At 41.9% G+C, this 18,468-nt stretch overlaps 2 protein-coding genes across 2 annotated transcripts; both read right to left on the bottom strand.

The window, feature by feature from the left end:
- Positions 1-1,513: 1,513 nt before the first annotated feature.
- Positions 1,514-4,106, bottom strand: LOC118775234 (barrier-to-autointegration factor-like). The gene is made up of 3 exons (XM_036525047.1): positions 4,031-4,106; positions 2,477-2,653; positions 1,514-2,167 (listed from the first exon to the last, which is right to left on the bottom strand). The coding sequence occupies exons 2-3, from the start codon at positions 2,600-2,602 to the stop codon at positions 2,021-2,023; spliced, it is 273 nt and encodes a 90-aa protein (XP_036380940.1). The 5' UTR covers positions 2,603-2,653; positions 4,031-4,106; the 3' UTR covers positions 1,514-2,020.
- Positions 4,107-5,520: 1,414 nt separating this feature from the next.
- Positions 5,521-14,896, bottom strand: sart1 (spliceosome associated factor 1, recruiter of U4/U6.U5 tri-snRNP). The gene is made up of 20 exons (XM_036524336.1): positions 14,298-14,896; positions 13,967-14,021; positions 13,747-13,802; positions 13,336-13,462; positions 13,093-13,198; positions 12,893-12,970; positions 12,223-12,322; positions 11,784-11,926; positions 10,957-11,163; positions 10,233-10,345; positions 9,991-10,133; positions 9,672-9,796; positions 9,017-9,190; positions 8,695-8,805; positions 8,364-8,451; positions 7,844-7,934; positions 7,119-7,254; positions 6,407-6,496; positions 6,010-6,131; positions 5,521-5,645 (listed from the first exon to the last, which is right to left on the bottom strand). The coding sequence occupies exons 1-20, from the start codon at positions 14,566-14,568 to the stop codon at positions 5,627-5,629; spliced, it is 2,355 nt and encodes a 784-aa protein (XP_036380229.1). The 5' UTR covers positions 14,569-14,896; the 3' UTR covers positions 5,521-5,626.
- Between the last annotated feature and the right edge of the window lie 3,572 nt (positions 14,897-18,468).

Below are 18,468 nucleotides of genomic sequence, written 5' to 3' on the forward strand. Positions count from 1 at the left end.
AAACTCTGAGCATGTAACGGAGGTGTGTGTATGTGGTGGGAATAGGGGGTAGTGTGTTAAAAAATGAGGTTTCAAGATCATAATAAACGCTCCTGTTACCACAATCAGGTTTTGTTGTCTGTTTTTCCTGCCTGCTGAAAGTCTCCATTAACCCACACAAAGAAATCTGGGGACATTACGTAGGTTAGGATATTATATGTCCACCATTCTGGCACTGTACGATTCAAATAATTACAATTCCAACTTTCTGCTCCAGAATAACATATGCACACACCATACAAAGCCTTAGACACCTCACAGTTTTTTAGGACAAAAAAAGTAATAACCTTATGCCTCAATGGGAAAAGCAGATGACCAAGGTGATGATTCTGAATAGAAGAGTTGGACTTTGAATGTATATGTGCTATGAATATGTATGCGAACTTCCACATGTTCGTGTTATTTTCTCTCCAAAATGTCCATAGGAGTCATAACACTTTAAACTGGTCTCTCTGCTTACAATCCATGAACAGCAATGAACTGTCATAATGGTTCTACACTGGTCTACTATTCAGGGGATGCACTGGTATATTCTGTCTTCATGCTACTGGAATCGAGAGATGCTCGGGGAGCCATCTCAGCTCAGACGTGACCTTGATTCCACTGAAATGCATCAATCATTGTTTATAGTCCAGCACCAAGGACATTTTTGCAAAATGAGAATCACAAAGATCCCATTAGATGAAAATATGGTGCAGATAACTGTGCAGCATGTGATTTTAAATCCGGAGGCAAAAGTTACACACGACAAAGAACACTTACAACTGTATTTAATTGCATTTTATTACAAAAAAATTACTTCAAAATAAAAAAACACACAACAGCCCAAGACACTGTTGAAGCTGCTGGACATATTCATTCACCTCCCCGCCGCCCTCCTTAATCACAGTCACAGTGTCAGTTTTGTTCAGCTATTCGTCAGCATCGTTCCACCATTTTAGAACATGAGAGCAGCAAACCTTCATTTAAACTATAATGCAAAAGAATGTCTGTCCTTATGAATGCCCTGTGAGTAGTGAGCTTGATGAATATTGACATCTCTTCATCTGGCTTGTCACTTGCCCGATGACACAGCTCAGAGAATCTGGTTACTCACTTTGACTACTGGTATTACTAAAAAGCAACATTGGACATTGCTCTGTTAAGAACTATTGTACGCTGTACATTCCAACCTGCTCTATAAATCACTACTACACTGAAAATTTGATTGAACTCGTCACACTTTATTTTAGCTCAAAGAACATAAGAAGATTTATGCAGCTTAATAATTGAGCTCTTGAAGGGCTAACAATAATTGCTAAACCATAATTCCACAAATTACTGGTCAAAATGTTAAATTTTCTAATTTGAGGATATAATTCACACCAATAGGATACAAATAAGATACAGAGCATAATTAAGTATGACAGAAAAAAATTATTTAAAGCCTAAAATCGTGTTGTCAATAAGCTTAAAAAGTTAACTTCTATTTTCACTTAAATACTATCTGTAAGAGACAACATCAAAAACTGAGTCAACCCATTCATGAGAGGGGGGAGGTGTTTGTAGTCATCGTATATGAAAATATCTTTCTTCATAAACCACCCCTGTTAAAAGATTTGATTTCTCTAAATTGAGTGGTACAAAATGCAAACAGTAGTGGAAATGTTTTCCTCCCTCTACCCAAACAGCACACAGGATGGAATTAAATCGAAACGGGTACCTACCCACTAATCCCAAAGTACTGAACTGGTAATCTTACACCTTTTGTTTTTCAGTGGGCTATGAAACAGTAACTGCCATCTGCACTCAGCAGTCTGTGTTGACAGATTAGCAGGCGAGTCAAAGTTCTGACACACACACAGCGCACTGTGTGAGCGTATGATGGCGGATGGGGCGTTAATAAGTAGTACCTTGACGTGTGAGTACAGGAGAGGGAGGCAATGAGGACACTTGAGTGATTCCAAACAGACACGGTGTTGATGGTGTTCGGACAGCAGCACTACAGGAAGGAGTCGCACCATTCACGCAGGCAGCCGTAGCAGTCACCCTGCTGCTTCACGTTCGCACCGCATGTGTCCTTCAGCCAGTCCCGAAAGAGCTCCTCATCCTTCTTCAGTACGAGGAACTGTCCCAGAACCACATATGCCTGCAGGGAGAGGCAGAAGTGTGGGTGCAAAGTGCAAATCTGGGGCCGGAGCGGAACTCGCACAGACTCACATGACACATGAGAGTACAGAAAGAAAAGTGAAACTAAAAAGTCCTATAACACAACATTACACTTTGAACAATCCCACCTGAATAGTCTTTTTCAGTTAAAATCAATAGGTTTGTAATGTTCCATTGTCACTCTTCTAGTGTACATGCACTGGCTTTTTGGAAACATAGATATGGACACACACATACAAATACACATGTGTAAACACACACACACACACACACACACACACTTCCTTACCTTGTCAAAGCCCTTCTCTTCTAGTCTCTTACCCAGCACCTCCCCGATTCCGGCCAGTGCCATGACTGGCTTCTCCCCCATGGGCTCTGCAACAAACTCCTTGTGTTTTTGGGATGTCGAGGACATGGCGGCTTTGTGCGTGTCAGACCTGCTACTTTGCTGTGCCTCTTGGAGCCCCTGGACAGTACGAAACAGGCAGACACACAACTGATCAGTAGTGTATTCATATGTGTAGGATACTGCAGTTTGGATTCTGCATGTACCATCACAGCAGTGGTTATCAGCACATCAAATCAAAAAGCTTTGATGTGCTGTACACCCCATTCAAATATGATCTTTTGTCATCTTTGAGAGTTAAGTAGCTATATTGACTTTCTCAGTATTTATCTGGCATGATTTTTTTTTTTAAAGCAGAACTTTACTGGTGACCACATGAGTCAATGACATGCAGACATTTTCCTGAACTGAAAGATCTAGTTGCTGTTCCCACGCAGCAACAATCTTCAAGTTTTTTTTCCAGTGTGACTTGCAGTTTCAGGTTGCAGGAGATGATCTGAAAACGACGACCGGAAATAGCTCTTTCTGTCAAGGAGGATTATTAATGTACTCACGGAAGAAACACACAATGGCAACATGATACCAGCACCATGGCAAAACTGGAAGATGATGACCTCATACAACGGAAGGACTCCAAGTGGAAAGAATGCAGGCAGCTTGATAGAAACCGTAGTCTATGTCAAGGACTACACAAACCCACCTGGTCTCTATCTCTGCTTAAAGGACATAAACTGAAGACTCACTCTCACTCAGCTTTTGGCACCATTTATTTTCATGTCGCTGCGTTTCGCAGTTGAATACATTTATTCGGAAACACTTTCAGGGAGCGTAAATCGAAAGTGTGCGCTTACTCTAGTTACATAATTGCATTACTCAGATTCCATACCATATGGTGGCAATGCGCATGCGCTGCTGTCACTGAGGACATTTCTTTGGGAGGCATAAAATGGAATAGCGTTACAGTTAAAGCATTTCAGCAATTTCAAACGAACATCACGTTCAGAGAAAGGAATTATCTACGAACATTCTTCACTACTCCCTCTAACCGAAACTGATCAAAATCAAAATGAAAATTTTTGGCTTTATGAACTACAACCCTGTGTTCACGTTAATAGTGGGCGTGGTCACCGGAGTTACAGGATTGCTAATTAGCTAGCTAGATGTAGACTGTGTAGCTAGCGATAAATTTGCCTACAAATCCTCAACCAATTAGAAACCAACCTGAAGTAGAAAGCAGTATCTATCCAGCTAGCTATTGACACAAGTTTGGTCGCTAGCTAGCACTCTAATAAGGACTAATAAGCAGTCTAATAAGGACTTAGCTAGCTAGCTAACGGGGTGACTAGCAATTCGACAATAGGTATAGTAGGTCTAGCGTTAGCTATCTAGCCAGCTAGCTAGTAGCAATAATATAAAAGCATATGTTAGCTAACGTTACCTAACGGTAACATTACATACTAATCTAGTCCGTTACAGATTTATCTTGTGTTGATTTACCTTGTTTTCGGATGAAATGTGAATTGTTACACCAAAGCAGTAGCTACGTCCCACTGCCGTCTCCGCAGAAAACTAACACACGAATTTCAAGACTACTTCCTGATCCGGCCGCCAATTTTGTTTCAACTTTTTCGGTGTTCACGTAAAATGCTGCCGACTTCATACATGAATAATACTCATCAATTTTAAGAAATATAAAATCTATACGATGAATATCGAAAGTAGTACTCAACACCGCGCGGAGGCATTTCAAATATTTTACAGGATGCTTTAAAAGTGTCAACCCGAGATGTTCGTTTATCACAAGTAAAATTACAATCCTGTACTGGTTTTGTTGTAAGTAGTCTGGGTGATTCGACTGTAATAGTAGCCTACACAGGGCTTAGTATTTTGGTTACTTGTACCTTGTATCAGGGGGGAGAAGCTAATTTTATTGCGAGCAATGGGTCACTGCAGTTAGGATTGGAAATACTTGATAGTTGAGTGGGTGGCTCGGGATGTCTTCTTAGTGAAGTCTGGGACAACTGGGATGACATCACACGAGCTATCAGAGACAGCTGCTGCAGTTCTATCTTAGGGGATTCCTACCCTGAAATATGTTATTACAATAAAATGCGGTAGGTGCCACACCAATTTTAGTATCATTTCATCCGAAGGCCTTCTGTCAGGTCACCACTGCACCCCTTTCAACTAAGTATTCAGTGTAAACTGTAGTACAAGCAAGACTGAATTATTCAAATGACTCAATGCTTAAGTGGTACAACTACAGAGGAAGGATTTCTTCTCCTAATTGCACTCTTGTCTTCAAAAGTGCATCACTTCATTGCTCGTCTACTGTATAATTAACTGCAGGGTCACATAATCAAATATCATGTCCCATTAACAAAAATTTTTTTTTGTTTGTTTGTTGTTCTTTTCTCCCCACGGGTTATTGCAATGGCCAGACTGGGGAAAAAAGTATATGAAAACTAACTCCTAACCCCAGATAAACAATATCAAAGTTCTGTGTAACCTTGCCAAAGGTATTCTGCCCATGTACTACGCAAAAGTTTTCTACGCTAGCTAATCTTACGTAATGCATACAAAAACTACACAGAACAGTGAAATGTTCCATGTGATTTAAACCTTAAAAAATATAGTAACTTAAAAAACATTTTTTTTTACCATAAATTATTCGACCAGCATATCTATCTAACATAATTCAATGTTTTGGCATTGGACACCTATGATGGCACCACCAATGAAAAACAAATAATATTAACTTTGTCTGGAGAGCATGGACATTGGTACCATTTTAAAAAGGTAAAAAATGAAACCAAGAGGCCAATGTATTAAAGACTTTATGTAAATCATGATGGTTCACATCGTGTACACTACACTATACAAAAACAACAGAAGTACACCCCATACATACAGACTGAGTAGTCACTAGATTTTATTTATTATTGGAAACAAAACTGTTAAAATTGTCAGCGTGTGTGTGTGTGTGTGTGTGTGTGTGTGTGTGTGTGTGTGTGTGTGTATGTGTGTATGTGTGTATGTGTGTGTGTGAGAGTACGTGTGTACATCTGGTCCGGTCCCACCACTCAGCCGTGTCTATTTGGTAATGGTGTTTCTGGAGGAGGAAAAAACAAAACAAAAATTAACCACTATGAAGCTGGATTATTCTAGTTTCCACACAATTAGGAATAATACATATAAAATGAGACAGAAAGTTAAGGAACCAGCAATAGTATCCTTCACATGGTATGTGTTCACACATTGTTGTCACCAACAATCACCAATAATCAGTGTCCATACGTAACAGATTTTAACAGATTTACAATGTCACCACGAGACCCGCATTATTAAGAAGTACCACTAGAAATCTAAAGCAAATTTCTCAAAGGGCAGAAAAAAAAAACAGTACCGACCAGAGATTACGTATACGTGTGTGTGTATGTGGATGGGGGGTGGGGGTGGGGGAAGGGAATACTCACGCATTCATACTCTTCCCACTCCCGCTCAGGACAATGTATGGTGTCTTCTGTGACTTCTGTTTTTCCTGCAGGAGGGCCACTGTTCCGAGTGGAGTGTCACTGCTGCTCATCTTCTTCAGCAGCTGTGAGGCGGGCAGAGGGCAAAGGTGTCACACCATCTCTGTCAGGACATAGTATCCCTTCGTCCCAATACTATTAATACTGGAGGAATGAGCTGAGATTTACACTTGTTCATGACCGTAAATGCCCTTGGCAGAAGCTGGCTCTAATGATGGCTGAAAAGCCAGTTCAAAACGAACAGTCAAAATGAGAAGAGTGGTCAGCAATGTTGTTTTCGTTTCGCCCACCTTTCTGTAATTAAGTCTGTTATATTGTGTAACGGGTCACTGTCACTCACCGCCTCCTCCTCAAGTTTTTTCATCCTTTTCTCCGTCTTCATCTTGCCAGAACCCTTCCCGTGGAAACGATGGGACAGCTGTCGGAAAGCCTAAGGAGACAGAATCATCTGCAATCAGACACAAAGGTCCAATTTCATCCCCACTGCATTCAACACCCAATTTAAAACAGTTTACTGTGTCTGTTCAGTAGTACTGTAGACATGATAGGTGCAATTTGTTGAAGATGCAGCTCACAAGAGGGAGCAGCTATGGGTACATGCCCAGGATGTACACATGGTCCTACCCATGATTCATACAAAAATGATTATGCCAAAAATGTTGGGGAAAACAGTTCAACTGAAAAATAGCTGTTAGGCCTGAAAGGCTAGGAAAAGGAAGGAAATTGCAATCACTGCAAACCAACCCTAACTTATTGTTGTTAGGGTTGGTGTACCTCATACTTGAGTGATCATACAAAGACAAGATTAAACATGCACCCTTGTGTAAGTATGTGTGTAAAACCAGAATAAATACAAATAAAACAAAAAGAAGGAATAAAATACAAGACTGGAAAACGGTATCTACAAACTTGTAACTTTGTGTAAAACTGCTGAGCAAGTTTCGGCTCCTGCAACTTTGTCGCTAGTCGCATCAATACTACACCACGTTTAGGGGCACAAAGGGTTGAACTGTATTTCAGGGTGCGAGTTGTTTTGTGGAACGGAGCACTACCTCTTTCGGCGTGAGCTTGCGGCCTGATTCGTCTACGTATTCAATCTTGACGTCAGGCTTATAGCTCTCCTTCTCCTTAAACTCCTGTGTGAAGCCTCGGTACTCCTCCCTCCGGCTGTATTTATCATCTATTGTCCTACAGAGTCACAGGAAGACAAAGGAGGATGGAGGGAAAGGGGGTGCAAGGGGACAGAGGAACAGGAAATACCTTTCAGAACGTGTGAAACAATCAAAAAAAAAAATGCCTGGACTGTCAGTACCCTTCAACCAACAAAATGTAAACTATCATTAGTAATAGATTGTAAGTTTTTTTTCTTAAGGTACAACATATTTTTCTTTGAAATAGTAATTTAACTGTCTGCAAACTGTTGGCAATGGTATATGAATACAGGCCATTTCCAGATTGGCCTACGCAATAAGAGAATGGCCATATCTTTAGCTTTATCATTATTTTTATGACATATTTCCAGACAAATAAACTGGCAGTTCAACCTAACACAGAGGGGAAAAAATTATTATTATTATTATTATTATTATGAATTATTTCCTTTACAATCTAAACTGTAGCCCATGCAGTGATCGGACGTATTCAGATCAATATCTAAAAATAACTGGATCATTTTCTCTATTTTCTTGACAGTCTCTTCAAACTCAACTACTGTCAGAGCTAGGTTTATCATAAGGTTATCACTAAACATTTTTCACACACAAGCTTAAACACTCACATCTTGTCCTCAATGCAGTAATTGTCATTCGGCAGGGCACCTTTGGGGGCTCGAACCCGTGCAACTTTTTGCATTTGAGTGTCCAAAAGACCTGAGAGTGAAAGAAAGAAACAAAGAGAGAAAATTAGCGAAGAAAGTGAGAGAAGAAAGAAGAGAGAGTTTCTCAAAAGAAGTAATGTTTTATCCAGTATTATCTCCAGTGTGTTGCACACAAGAGTGAATCTATGAGACAACCAGGGCTAATCTCAGTTAATCTGAAGTACAGTCTATTCACCTGCATACAGTTTCATGTGTGAGAGCTTGAATGAACACCACACAAACAGCAAGAAGTGGAAGGAAAAAGAAGGAAACTGCTTATACCTTATGTACTTTATGTACATAAATATTGGGCTAAACTGTCAACAACAGCAATGCAGAAATGAAGCTAAATAAAGAAATAGTTCCTCAGAAGGCGATTTTCCTCTTTACAAACACAGTCCATAGTTAATTCCCCACATATCTGGGGCTTCCTTCCCCTCACCTTTGTTCTTGCAGAGCTGAAGAGCAGCAGCCAGTCCGGAGTTAACGATGGGCTCTTCATCCAGAATGGTAGTGGAGGCTGTGGAGAACTTATGGGACCAAAAAAAAATGTTATGATAATGTCATGTGCTAACAAGTATTTTTTGATTATTAATCCATGTTATGCTTTGAGTAAAGGTTTGAGAGCACCGTTTAAGGTATACTGAGACAAATCCTGACTGGTATGCAGAGTCTGTTACATACTACCTCCGGTTATACTCACATTTTAAGGCACTGCAATCATAATCACACATGTTAAACATTCACAATCCACCATCAAATAAAGAACTTACATCAGGCTGCTTCTGTTCCTCATCCAGGTTGACCATGCTCCAGCCAACATTCTCATCGACCTCTGAATCGGAGCCTCCGGCCCCATCTCTCTCCTCCTCCTGCTCGAAGTCCTAAAGCACCCAAAACAAAACACCATTGGACAGGTCTGCTGTTTTCACTACCATCTCCACCATGCTGAGTATAACAGCTAAGCGCCATTATAACCCTACGTGGACAAGTCCTGGTTTCGTAAAACCGCTGCAGAAGAAGTGCCACCTGGTGGGGGGGAGGGGGGGGGGTCTCAGCTGAAGCTGTGCTGTACTTATTAATGGATATATTTACCATAATTTCCTCCTGGTCCTCTCGGTTTCCCGACAGCCCATACGTGGGGATGTCCCCCAGGGTGCGGCAGAACTCGGAGGTGGCGTTGAACACAATGTTGTTCCTCTTGTCAGGATCGTCGTCGTCGTCCCTCCCCGCTCCGGATCCGCCTAGCCCTCCAACCTGCTCTGCCACCTACCGAGGAAAGATGAGAGGACATTTAGGACAGCAACGTCAAAACGGTGGTGCTGTTCAGCTGAACGTATCAAGCAAGGCCACCGAGAAGGTGTGCCTGATGAGGCCAGGTACACTTTCACTCCTGTTCATGTTAAAACTTCGTTAAAGACTTTGTTAAGACTTTCGTTAAAGACAATTACATTCATTCCCAAGCCCCTACTTTACTGCAGGTAAAGCAGCCTTCTACCCCGTTTTGGTCAACAGTAAACTTGTGTAGGACAAATTCAGAGTGAAATAACACATTTACATTTATTCATTTGACAGATACTTTTATCCAAAGGGAATTACAAGTGAGGCAGAGTACAACACAAGCAAAAAAAAACAAAAAACATAAGGAGTCAACAATATTAGAAGCGTATCATGACCAGGTTGCAATGGTTGGCCAGACAAGGTACAAGCTAGAACACAAACATGTATGCATGCACGCATGGTCACACACCTTCTCCCCGGAGTCTTTGAGAAGCTGTTTCTGTTTCAGCCTCCTCTGCTTCTCCAACTGTTTCTGTAGCTCCAGCTCGGCCTCGTCCTCCTCCAGGACTGCTGGCTCAGGAGGGGGGAAATCCTCTGGAAAAGAGAGCGGGAGGGCATGAAGTGGGGAGAAGGGTGCCCACAGAGGGGGGAGACAGGGAGGCAGGAGGGGGACGACGCAGAGATGGGCGAAGGGAGGTGAGACGAGTAAGGAAGGCGAGACTGAATGCGATCGGCTCAGTGTCTCTGACTGACACGAACAGATCTCTCAATGTTCGGCTCTCCCTCACCATCCTCGCTGATGTCCATGTCCTCCAGCCTGTTGTCGTCTGACTTCTGAATGACGTCCTCCGGCCCAGGCTCCCCCTCCTCCGCTGCTTCTGCCGACTCGCCCGCTTCCTCATTCGTCTCCTGACGCCCTCGGCCCCGCGTCCTGAGAAACAGAGATCGAGGGATTTAGATTTTCACCACCACAGGACAAGAGGAATGGTGACGGTGTGCGTGTGAGATCATGAGACGGCGGGCGTCGGACCTGGAGCCGAAGTCTGTGTTACGTGTGTCGTCCATCAACAGCTCCTCTGTCTTCAACGGCTTCTCCTTCTTCCTAATCTTCTTCACGCGCCGCTTTGTCTTCTTGAAGCCCACCTGCACAACCACACACTTTCCTTTATTTCCTTTAATGGTAGCACTTTATTCCATCAAATTAAATAAGTCCTCTCTCGCAATTATGCATCCCAGACTCCTCCTTTGTCAATCCTGGCCCCAATGTGAGCTTCCTGTTGCAGTCAGAACATCTGAATCGCTGACCACCTCTGACCAGACTGAAAACCCACCTCTTCAAGCTGCCTTATTTCCCCTCCCCAGTTCCACTTTTAAGTAATTTTCATAGATTGTAAGTTTTTTGTCTGTAGTTGTTTTTGTAGTTGTGTCACTTTTTATTCTAATAATAATTGAGATACTGTGTTTCACGTGATGTGTTCCATATGTACATGTCCTTGTTTTTGTACATTTCATGCTGTTTTGTTAAATGCACTGGGTATTCGCACATTGGAAGTTGCTCTGGATATGAAGATCTGCTAAATGACAAAATGTAAACACAAATTTAAGTAAAATAATTAACCACACTGCAAAAGCACACAAGCAATATAAAGGGACTTTTTGTTGTCCTGAAGATCGCCCAGGCAACCTCACGGTCATACAACACACACTGCAGTAGCAGACGTTCGCTAAGCCGCACAAACTGCAGGGTTCCTCACCATCTCCTGTGGGGTGTAGTACTCGGAGGCCAGGGTGAGGGCGGGCAGCTCCAGGCTCTGGGCCTGGCTGTGCAGGGTCTCCCTGATGGCCTGCAGCTCTCGCTCTCGCTCTCCCTCAGCACAGCCCCCTGCGTTCAGCCGGAAGCCCTTCTTCTTCTCCCCCTCGATCTCCTCGTCGTACTTGGACAGCACGGACCGCGGTTTAAACTGCAGAGAACAGACGGTTTTAAAAAAAATTTAAACAGAAAAAAGGGCTGGGCAAATATAAAAATACAAAGACTTTTTGGGAGTTTTAAAGCAGCCCTTTGAGCAGTTCAAGAAAGTCGAACGCTTTACATCTACATCACTTCTTAATGCTTTTGCCAAACAATTTATCCAACCCCAATAGCACAGTAATGTAGCTGGAAATCATGTTTATCCCTGGAAGGTATTTCTGAACATAACTCGAGAATGACGTGGATGTAAGATTTTCCTTCTACCTCTTCAAAGTTCAATCTTCCTTGTTTTCATCGATTAACCACTCCTTAAGTACACGTTTTAACATTTTAAATACACTGCCATGCTGTTGTCTTTTTAGAGCTCAGTTATTTTTGACAGGACTCAAAAACTATTGATACAAGCAGTGCATTAGTCCTGTTGAAATTATTCATGTTAGATAGCTATGCCAGTTATAAATACATTAACCTATATTTTTAACTGTTTTCATGAAAGGATTTACACGTTTAAGAATATACTCCATTGCCTGCTGTTCAGCCAATCATATTCAGTTATTACTCTAATTTATGGCATAAGAGATATGAAGTGTATAAGAGAGAGCATCCACTAACCATCACCATATCGTCCACGCTCTCCTCCTCCTCGTAGGGCTTGTAGTCTGGCTTCTTCTTCTTCAGCTCCACATTCTTCTCAGCCTTCTCTCTGTCCACCAGACCCACATTTACCAGGACATCCTCCTCCTCCTCCAGCACACCTGCAGAGAGCAGAGCAACGAGCGAGACAGACAAACACAGACAAACAGAGACACAGAAAAGTAAATATCCAGCTGTATACAAGGATTACACTGTAAAACGGAACTGATGTAAGTCACTCTGGATAAGAGCGTCTGCTAAATGCCAATAATGTAATGTAATGTGAAAGAAAAGCCCTCAGGCTGACAGGCTCAGACATGCCGACAGACAATGTCCGGTTCTTACGCAGTCCTGATGAGGACAGGGAAGAGATGGTGCGAGTGAGACACAGATACACACGCTCACACGCAGTACCCACCCTTGTCTTGCAGTGTGAGAATAACCGTCTCCCCCTCTCGGAAGGACTCCATTTTGTGCTGTACTGTCAGCCCCTTCAGGTCCCGGGAACTGTAGGTTTCCTGTTAGGATACACAAACAGATTAAAGCCACAATCAAACCCTATTCAGCTACCTCTTCACTTCCAGCAGGGGAAATATATATTATGAGCAACGTTAACTCCTGGCCGGCTCAGGATTGATTTCTCAGTTAACGCACTGGTATCCCAGAGAAGTGCAGCAGCTTCATAACCTCTATGGCCACAATGGCACAGCAATGTCAGGTAAGTGTTAGCTTCTACCTGGACCAATCCTTTTTCGCCCTGTCCATTCCCAGCCTCCACAATCATGTGTAATCAGGACATATCATAAGGAGCAATGTTAACTGTTCCATATGCTCTCTGTTTATACAGCGGTTGCTGTGATCCATAATTAAGTAACTGCATAGAAGGGCTATGGTATAAAAAACAGGATTGACAAAACAGCTTATTGTCAGTAGTAACATGCTATTACAAGCACCACATACGTTTCTCACTACTTCATCATGTTTTATATTAGAGCCAACACTGCAGAAATTTGTGAGGTTGCTAAAATCATTCGGTAATAACTGAACTGAGAAATGAAATAAGCCTAAGAGATCAGAGGCAGTCGTACCTTCTTGTCCTGTCCAAACTCCTGCTCCACAAGACTGCTCACACCGAACTCCTCGTCCATCTCTTCCAGAAGCTTAGCCTTAACGGGAGGACAGGAGCATTTGAGAAACTCAGAGAAATGGACAGAGAGCAGGAGAAAAAGAATGCACTATTCCTAGGTCCTCTCCTCCTCCTTCCCTCCCTCCCTCCTTCCTTCCTCACTCTCTTCTCTGCCATCTCCTTCTCCTTAGCCAGCTTGCGACTCCTCTCCACCCAGGCGGCAGTGTCATCCAGCCAGGGGTCTTCCTCAGCCAAAGTCTTTACTTTCCTGAGGGACAGATAAAGGCCGTTGAATCAGGGGTGCACAGAGCTGTACAATCTGACCGCACCGCTTCTCTCAGTTATCCGGAATCAATCTAGGCTTTAGAGATGCACCGCCGGCCCGCGAGTCTCAGGAAGATGTACCCCAGTTTCTGGTTGAGGAGACGCTTCTCTTTCATGGCTGCCAGTTTCTCCCTCATCTCCTTCTGCTGTTTGATCTGAGCTGGGTTGATCGGCTCTGCCGCTAAGGGCTCCTCCTTTGTGCCCACCTCTGTGCAAAGGATGGAAATTTCAGGCAACCACAATCACAAAAATCAAATGAGCACACGGACAGAAGCATTTAAGCTCCTTTCTAATGTAGGATTCTTCTCCTGACTGCAGCATTTTTTTAAGAGACACAAGTGTGAAAGTGGTCACCATCACAGCTGAAGTTACAAGTTGCAGCAAAATGGCCACCTGGCAGATTGCCAGCCAGAGAAATCAAGTTAGACATAGCATTGTCTGGCTTGGAGACAGAAGTAAGCACATATGAACACAGAGATCAGTCCACCTTACCTTTTTTGTTTTCATTCAGGTCCAGGGGCTTCAGTCCAAGCTTGGCCCTAAGCTTACTGTCAAAGGGAAAGATCAACCAGGTTACTGAAAAGAAACGCGAATCCCCCGTGTCTATAAGAATATCAATTCCTCCGTCAAACGCATGCATATAATTAACGGCCTCAACACTGACACATGCACCACAGCACCTTTTCTCTCTCCAAACCTCATTCTTACTCACTTTGTTTCTTCAATACTAAGCGAGGCATCACCACTTGCAGACTTTGGAGCAGGAGCTACAATTAGAACAGCAACAATGGAATTAAAATTATTCCACGAACAACAGTGCGTCACACCAAACATCTACCCCACTGTGATAAGCCAACACATGAACAACAGTTCACACGCGTGTGTCAGTGCTTTAATTACAGTAAACCTTTTCTGCAGCTGCATAAATCTACCGTTACTTATGCCGTTGTTTTAAACAAGAGTAACATGAATTAGGTGCCAAGTAGATGTCTAAAACCATGTCACTGTACTGCATGCATTCAATTCTCTGACATTTTTCCTACCGTTCGTCTCCTCATATCCGGTATCAACTTTCTCCTTCTTGATCCGAGGTTCCCCGTTACTTCTTTCTCCTTTACTTGAGCGGCTCTCCTTCTCCGTTCCCCGGCTCCCTCTCTCCCTCGACCGGGACCGCTTTCTCTTTTCCCTCTCACGGTTCCCATCACGTTCCTTTTCCCTTTCTCGGTCCTTGTGACGGTGCTTCTTGTGCTCCCGGTGCCGTTCATCGGAATCCCTTTCCTTACCCTTCTCTTTGTGTTTCTTCGAAGAACCCATTTGTATACCCTGTTGCTAGTTGCAAAATCGTATACGCTGCTAGCTATCTAACAAGCTAAACGATCTATAATCTTGTTTGTTTGGTCGTTAGCTTTTTAGCTAACGTTAGCTAGGTAGCTTCCTAATACGCTACCACCAGAGTCGCCAGCAGGCAAGTTAGCCCGCAATCTATAGGTGTGATCGTGAACACCGACTGTAAAGTGTCTAACAATGTTCTGCAATGTGTAAGATTTATTCCCTTGCCAAAGTAAAAGAAGTGTAAAGCTAGATAACTAGCCACGACACTAACAAATATCAATATACGCACTCTTGACGCGCTGTCGCACTTTGACCCAAACTTCCTTTCAGAATTCGGGGTGAAGCAGCGGCAGAAAGGTAGCACACAAATATCACAGCGCGCCCTGGCGGTAAGGAGCGGTATCTCCCACATCTCTGCCCCTTGTTGAATCGTCGTCTGTAAGCTTTTTGCCCTCAGGAGCTGGTAACGCAGCGTTCATTTCACTCGTCGGTTTAAACGATTGCTGAACTGTGCCCACATGGAGCAATAAAACTGTGGGGATCGCAAAGCTTAAGAAATTATTTCCAGACTTCACAGTAGCAATGCATTTTAATGCCCTCAGTGCGGCGTACAAGTGAGTCTTGAGTCCATGGGGCAGATTTCAGCAATTTACAGGTGCTGTCAAACCGTGTTCTGCAATATCCCGGAGAGGTCCAAAGGGGTAATTGCAGGGTAAATTTAAGTGCCAAAAACTGCGCTTAGGACAGGGTGATATGAATCCATGTCCTCCAGAATCCATGTCCTGTTGTAAACAGTTCATTGCTGTGTTCTTCCAAGTTAATAACATTTTTTCCCTCTGGGGCATACAAAAACAAGAGTGGAGAAATACATTAGGTTTCTATCCAATTATTGTTATATCAAAGTAACATCAATTTAACGTTACATAACAACTGTACACAGCAGAATGTCTGCTTAGATGAGGTGCAGTTTGCAGCAAAGAAGGCTGATAACGAAAAAAAATTGCTCTAAAATGAGTTAGTACAGAATAAAGGAAGCATTTTGATGAGAATTCAAGGGCGGTACTTTTCTGTGTGCATATCTGCAAAGAGCTTTAAGACTGAAAGAATTTGAAGATTGGTTGGTTTTACCTCTTTTTGTACATCTATGTATATTTGCTGATTATGTGCAAGAGAAAACATTCAGCTGAAAAGTTGAACATGATGAGATAAGACACTAATGTAGAGTGGGCATCTAATCAATATTTTATTGGCAAAGCAAATATGAGCAAACAATAACACAGCTGTCTTCTAGATGTTTAAAATGGAAATTCATTAAAATATGCACCATCAACAAAATTGTGTAGTTTACAAGAAAATTAAATGTAAAAACTACATACCTTATCTGACATTGTCTTTGGATCAGAGTCCATAGGTCTGCTGACTATATATTTATAGAAGTACTTCAGTTTTCATCTACACGATCTTCAAAAACAGACCACACAAACCATACGCAATCAGTGTCAACATAATTGACAATTTAATCAACACCCAACGGAACATTTTTTGACATTGGGAAGATGTAGAAGGATTTCCCCGAAAAAGAAAATAGCAAACTTATTTTCTTAAAGTATACATAAGGACTGGTTATAACCACTTCAGGTTTTGATTTATTTTTATATTTATCTTATATGCAAGACACCTTGCGTTCATTCAACCTCTCTATACTAACAGACTGAAAACCTTTTCCCACCAGGAAATATAGACGGTATGATACTGTAAACACAGAGACATCCCTGAAGCTTAGAACCTCTTACAAAAAGTGTAAGCTCTGAAATGTAGTTTGGCATTATCACTCAGCACTCATTCATAGAGAAAATGAACGCTACTCAAAGTAAAGTAAAAAAAAAAAAAAGACCACTCCAGTTACAGACAAGAAATTTGTTCATGTTGAACCTCTTTATTAAAATATTCCAGTGCACATGCACATTATTTATGGGTGTTAAACAATGCCTGAGAACAACACTATTTTTCACAGCATAACTGGAAAATTAATTCCCTACATGTAAGTCAGAAAGGCCCATAAATTAGTTGCCTTGCCATCCTGACAGCAGGATAGGAAAAGGGAACAGACAGACTAAAATGCAGCTCAGCATATGTTGAACATGTCAGTATCGGTCTCCATATTGGTGTTGTGCTCAAATGGTTTTGTCTCAGTCAAAAGACTGCAGAATTATTCCTGTTTTCAGGCGCTGGGTTTCGACTCCATTAATCCTCCTCCGCAATGGGCTTAACATGCCACTGAGTCCTGTTACAATAATACAATAGGACAGAGAGAAACCAACCAATAAAAGGAAATGGAGTATGAATCCGCATATATGTCTTAGCCCGATCCTGATATTAACTTAGCCTAAAATGTCTGACTGCAAGCATTTTGGTTTCCCATTGCCGTGTGGTGCAGGCTGAGGTGGGGGGCTCTCAGGTCATCTTCCCAGAAAGCTTTGCCACCTGAGCTGCCCCCATTTTGTTGTGTACCACTTAGGGAATTTATCTTGTGTAAGAATAGTGTTACTGTCTCTTTAGGAACATCCTTCCTGTTTAGGAGTAGTCAATAACTTTCTTTTCTACAATTAGTGTGTCATGTCGGTGTGATATGTTTTGCTTGTTCATGGGCATCAATACAGGGCATCCACTGTGAAATTAATAGTTCATAGAATGTGGATGCGTTAATGAAATCACTTGCATCGATGGTCAGCCCATCCAAACATAGTGAAAATGAGATAATTTGAAATAAGTCTAAATGTGATTTTTTAGAAGAAATCAAGGCTTTAATGTTAGGTATTAAAATCAACGTACAGCACACAACCCCATCATGGGTCTTTGACTCCATTTGCAAACCCAGTGGTCACACCGTTGGGTAAGGCTTTTTTATAACAATACAACCCTGGCAAAAATAATAGGTATTGAATTAATCTACTATATATATTCTCCTCATTTCATGACATTTCCCGCAATAATGCAAAAAATGATCAAGACATTTACTAGTTGTTCATAGGAGGAGTATGTAAACAAAAACGTCCTCATTCCACATTCCACAAAGTCACAGAAACATGCCTTCTACCCCAAGCCACATTTGTGAGCCATTAGAGTCCTGGCCTGGGCCATGGTATACCTGGAGGTAATGTGCACACCACAAAAACCATGGCCACGCTGAGATATGACAGAACTGGTGCTATGGTGAACACAATATTAAAGAATTGCTATGTGTCATGCAGGCACAACAATAAAGATGACATAAGTATACAGAAATATCTTTCTACATTATAGATTACTATCTTATTATTTATCAATAGTACTCCTTTTCCAGTTAGGTGCCCTTTCATTTAGATCGCTGATCCCACATCACTCATTCCTAATTCTATCTCCTACTATTTTGTGAAAAAATCTGAACTGACACAGCAACATAATTTAACCATATTCTTGGCTGCCATAAGTACTTTACAGCATAAGCAATCACTTACATCTCAAAGTAAGGGTTTAGCTATCATATTATTTGAAGGATTTACAGAAATAATTATCAAATTATTCAAATTCTTTCTGAAATTCTGATGGAGAATACATCCCCACAAGATGGAGAATATAACACATTTCAGACTGGTAAACCCATAGTAAAGGGGAATGGGGAAAGTCACACACTCTTCCACGATCCAATTTACATTTACTTAGAACAAAAAGAAACCAACATTTCCGCATGAGTAGTGCCTACAGGGTATAATACACTGGTTTCTTTTTGTTGAAAACAAAGTTTCTTTCCATGAAAAAAGATATAACGCATGACACTCACTGTCAAGTTAAATGAAGCTAAGTTTCAAGTTAAACATAAAGCCCAACAAAATCTTTCTTGAA

Source organism: Megalops cyprinoides, chromosome 3, assembly GCF_013368585.1.
Source record: "Megalops cyprinoides isolate fMegCyp1 chromosome 3, fMegCyp1.pri, whole genome shotgun sequence".
Taxonomy (NCBI): domain Eukaryota; kingdom Metazoa; phylum Chordata; class Actinopteri; order Elopiformes; family Megalopidae; genus Megalops; species Megalops cyprinoides.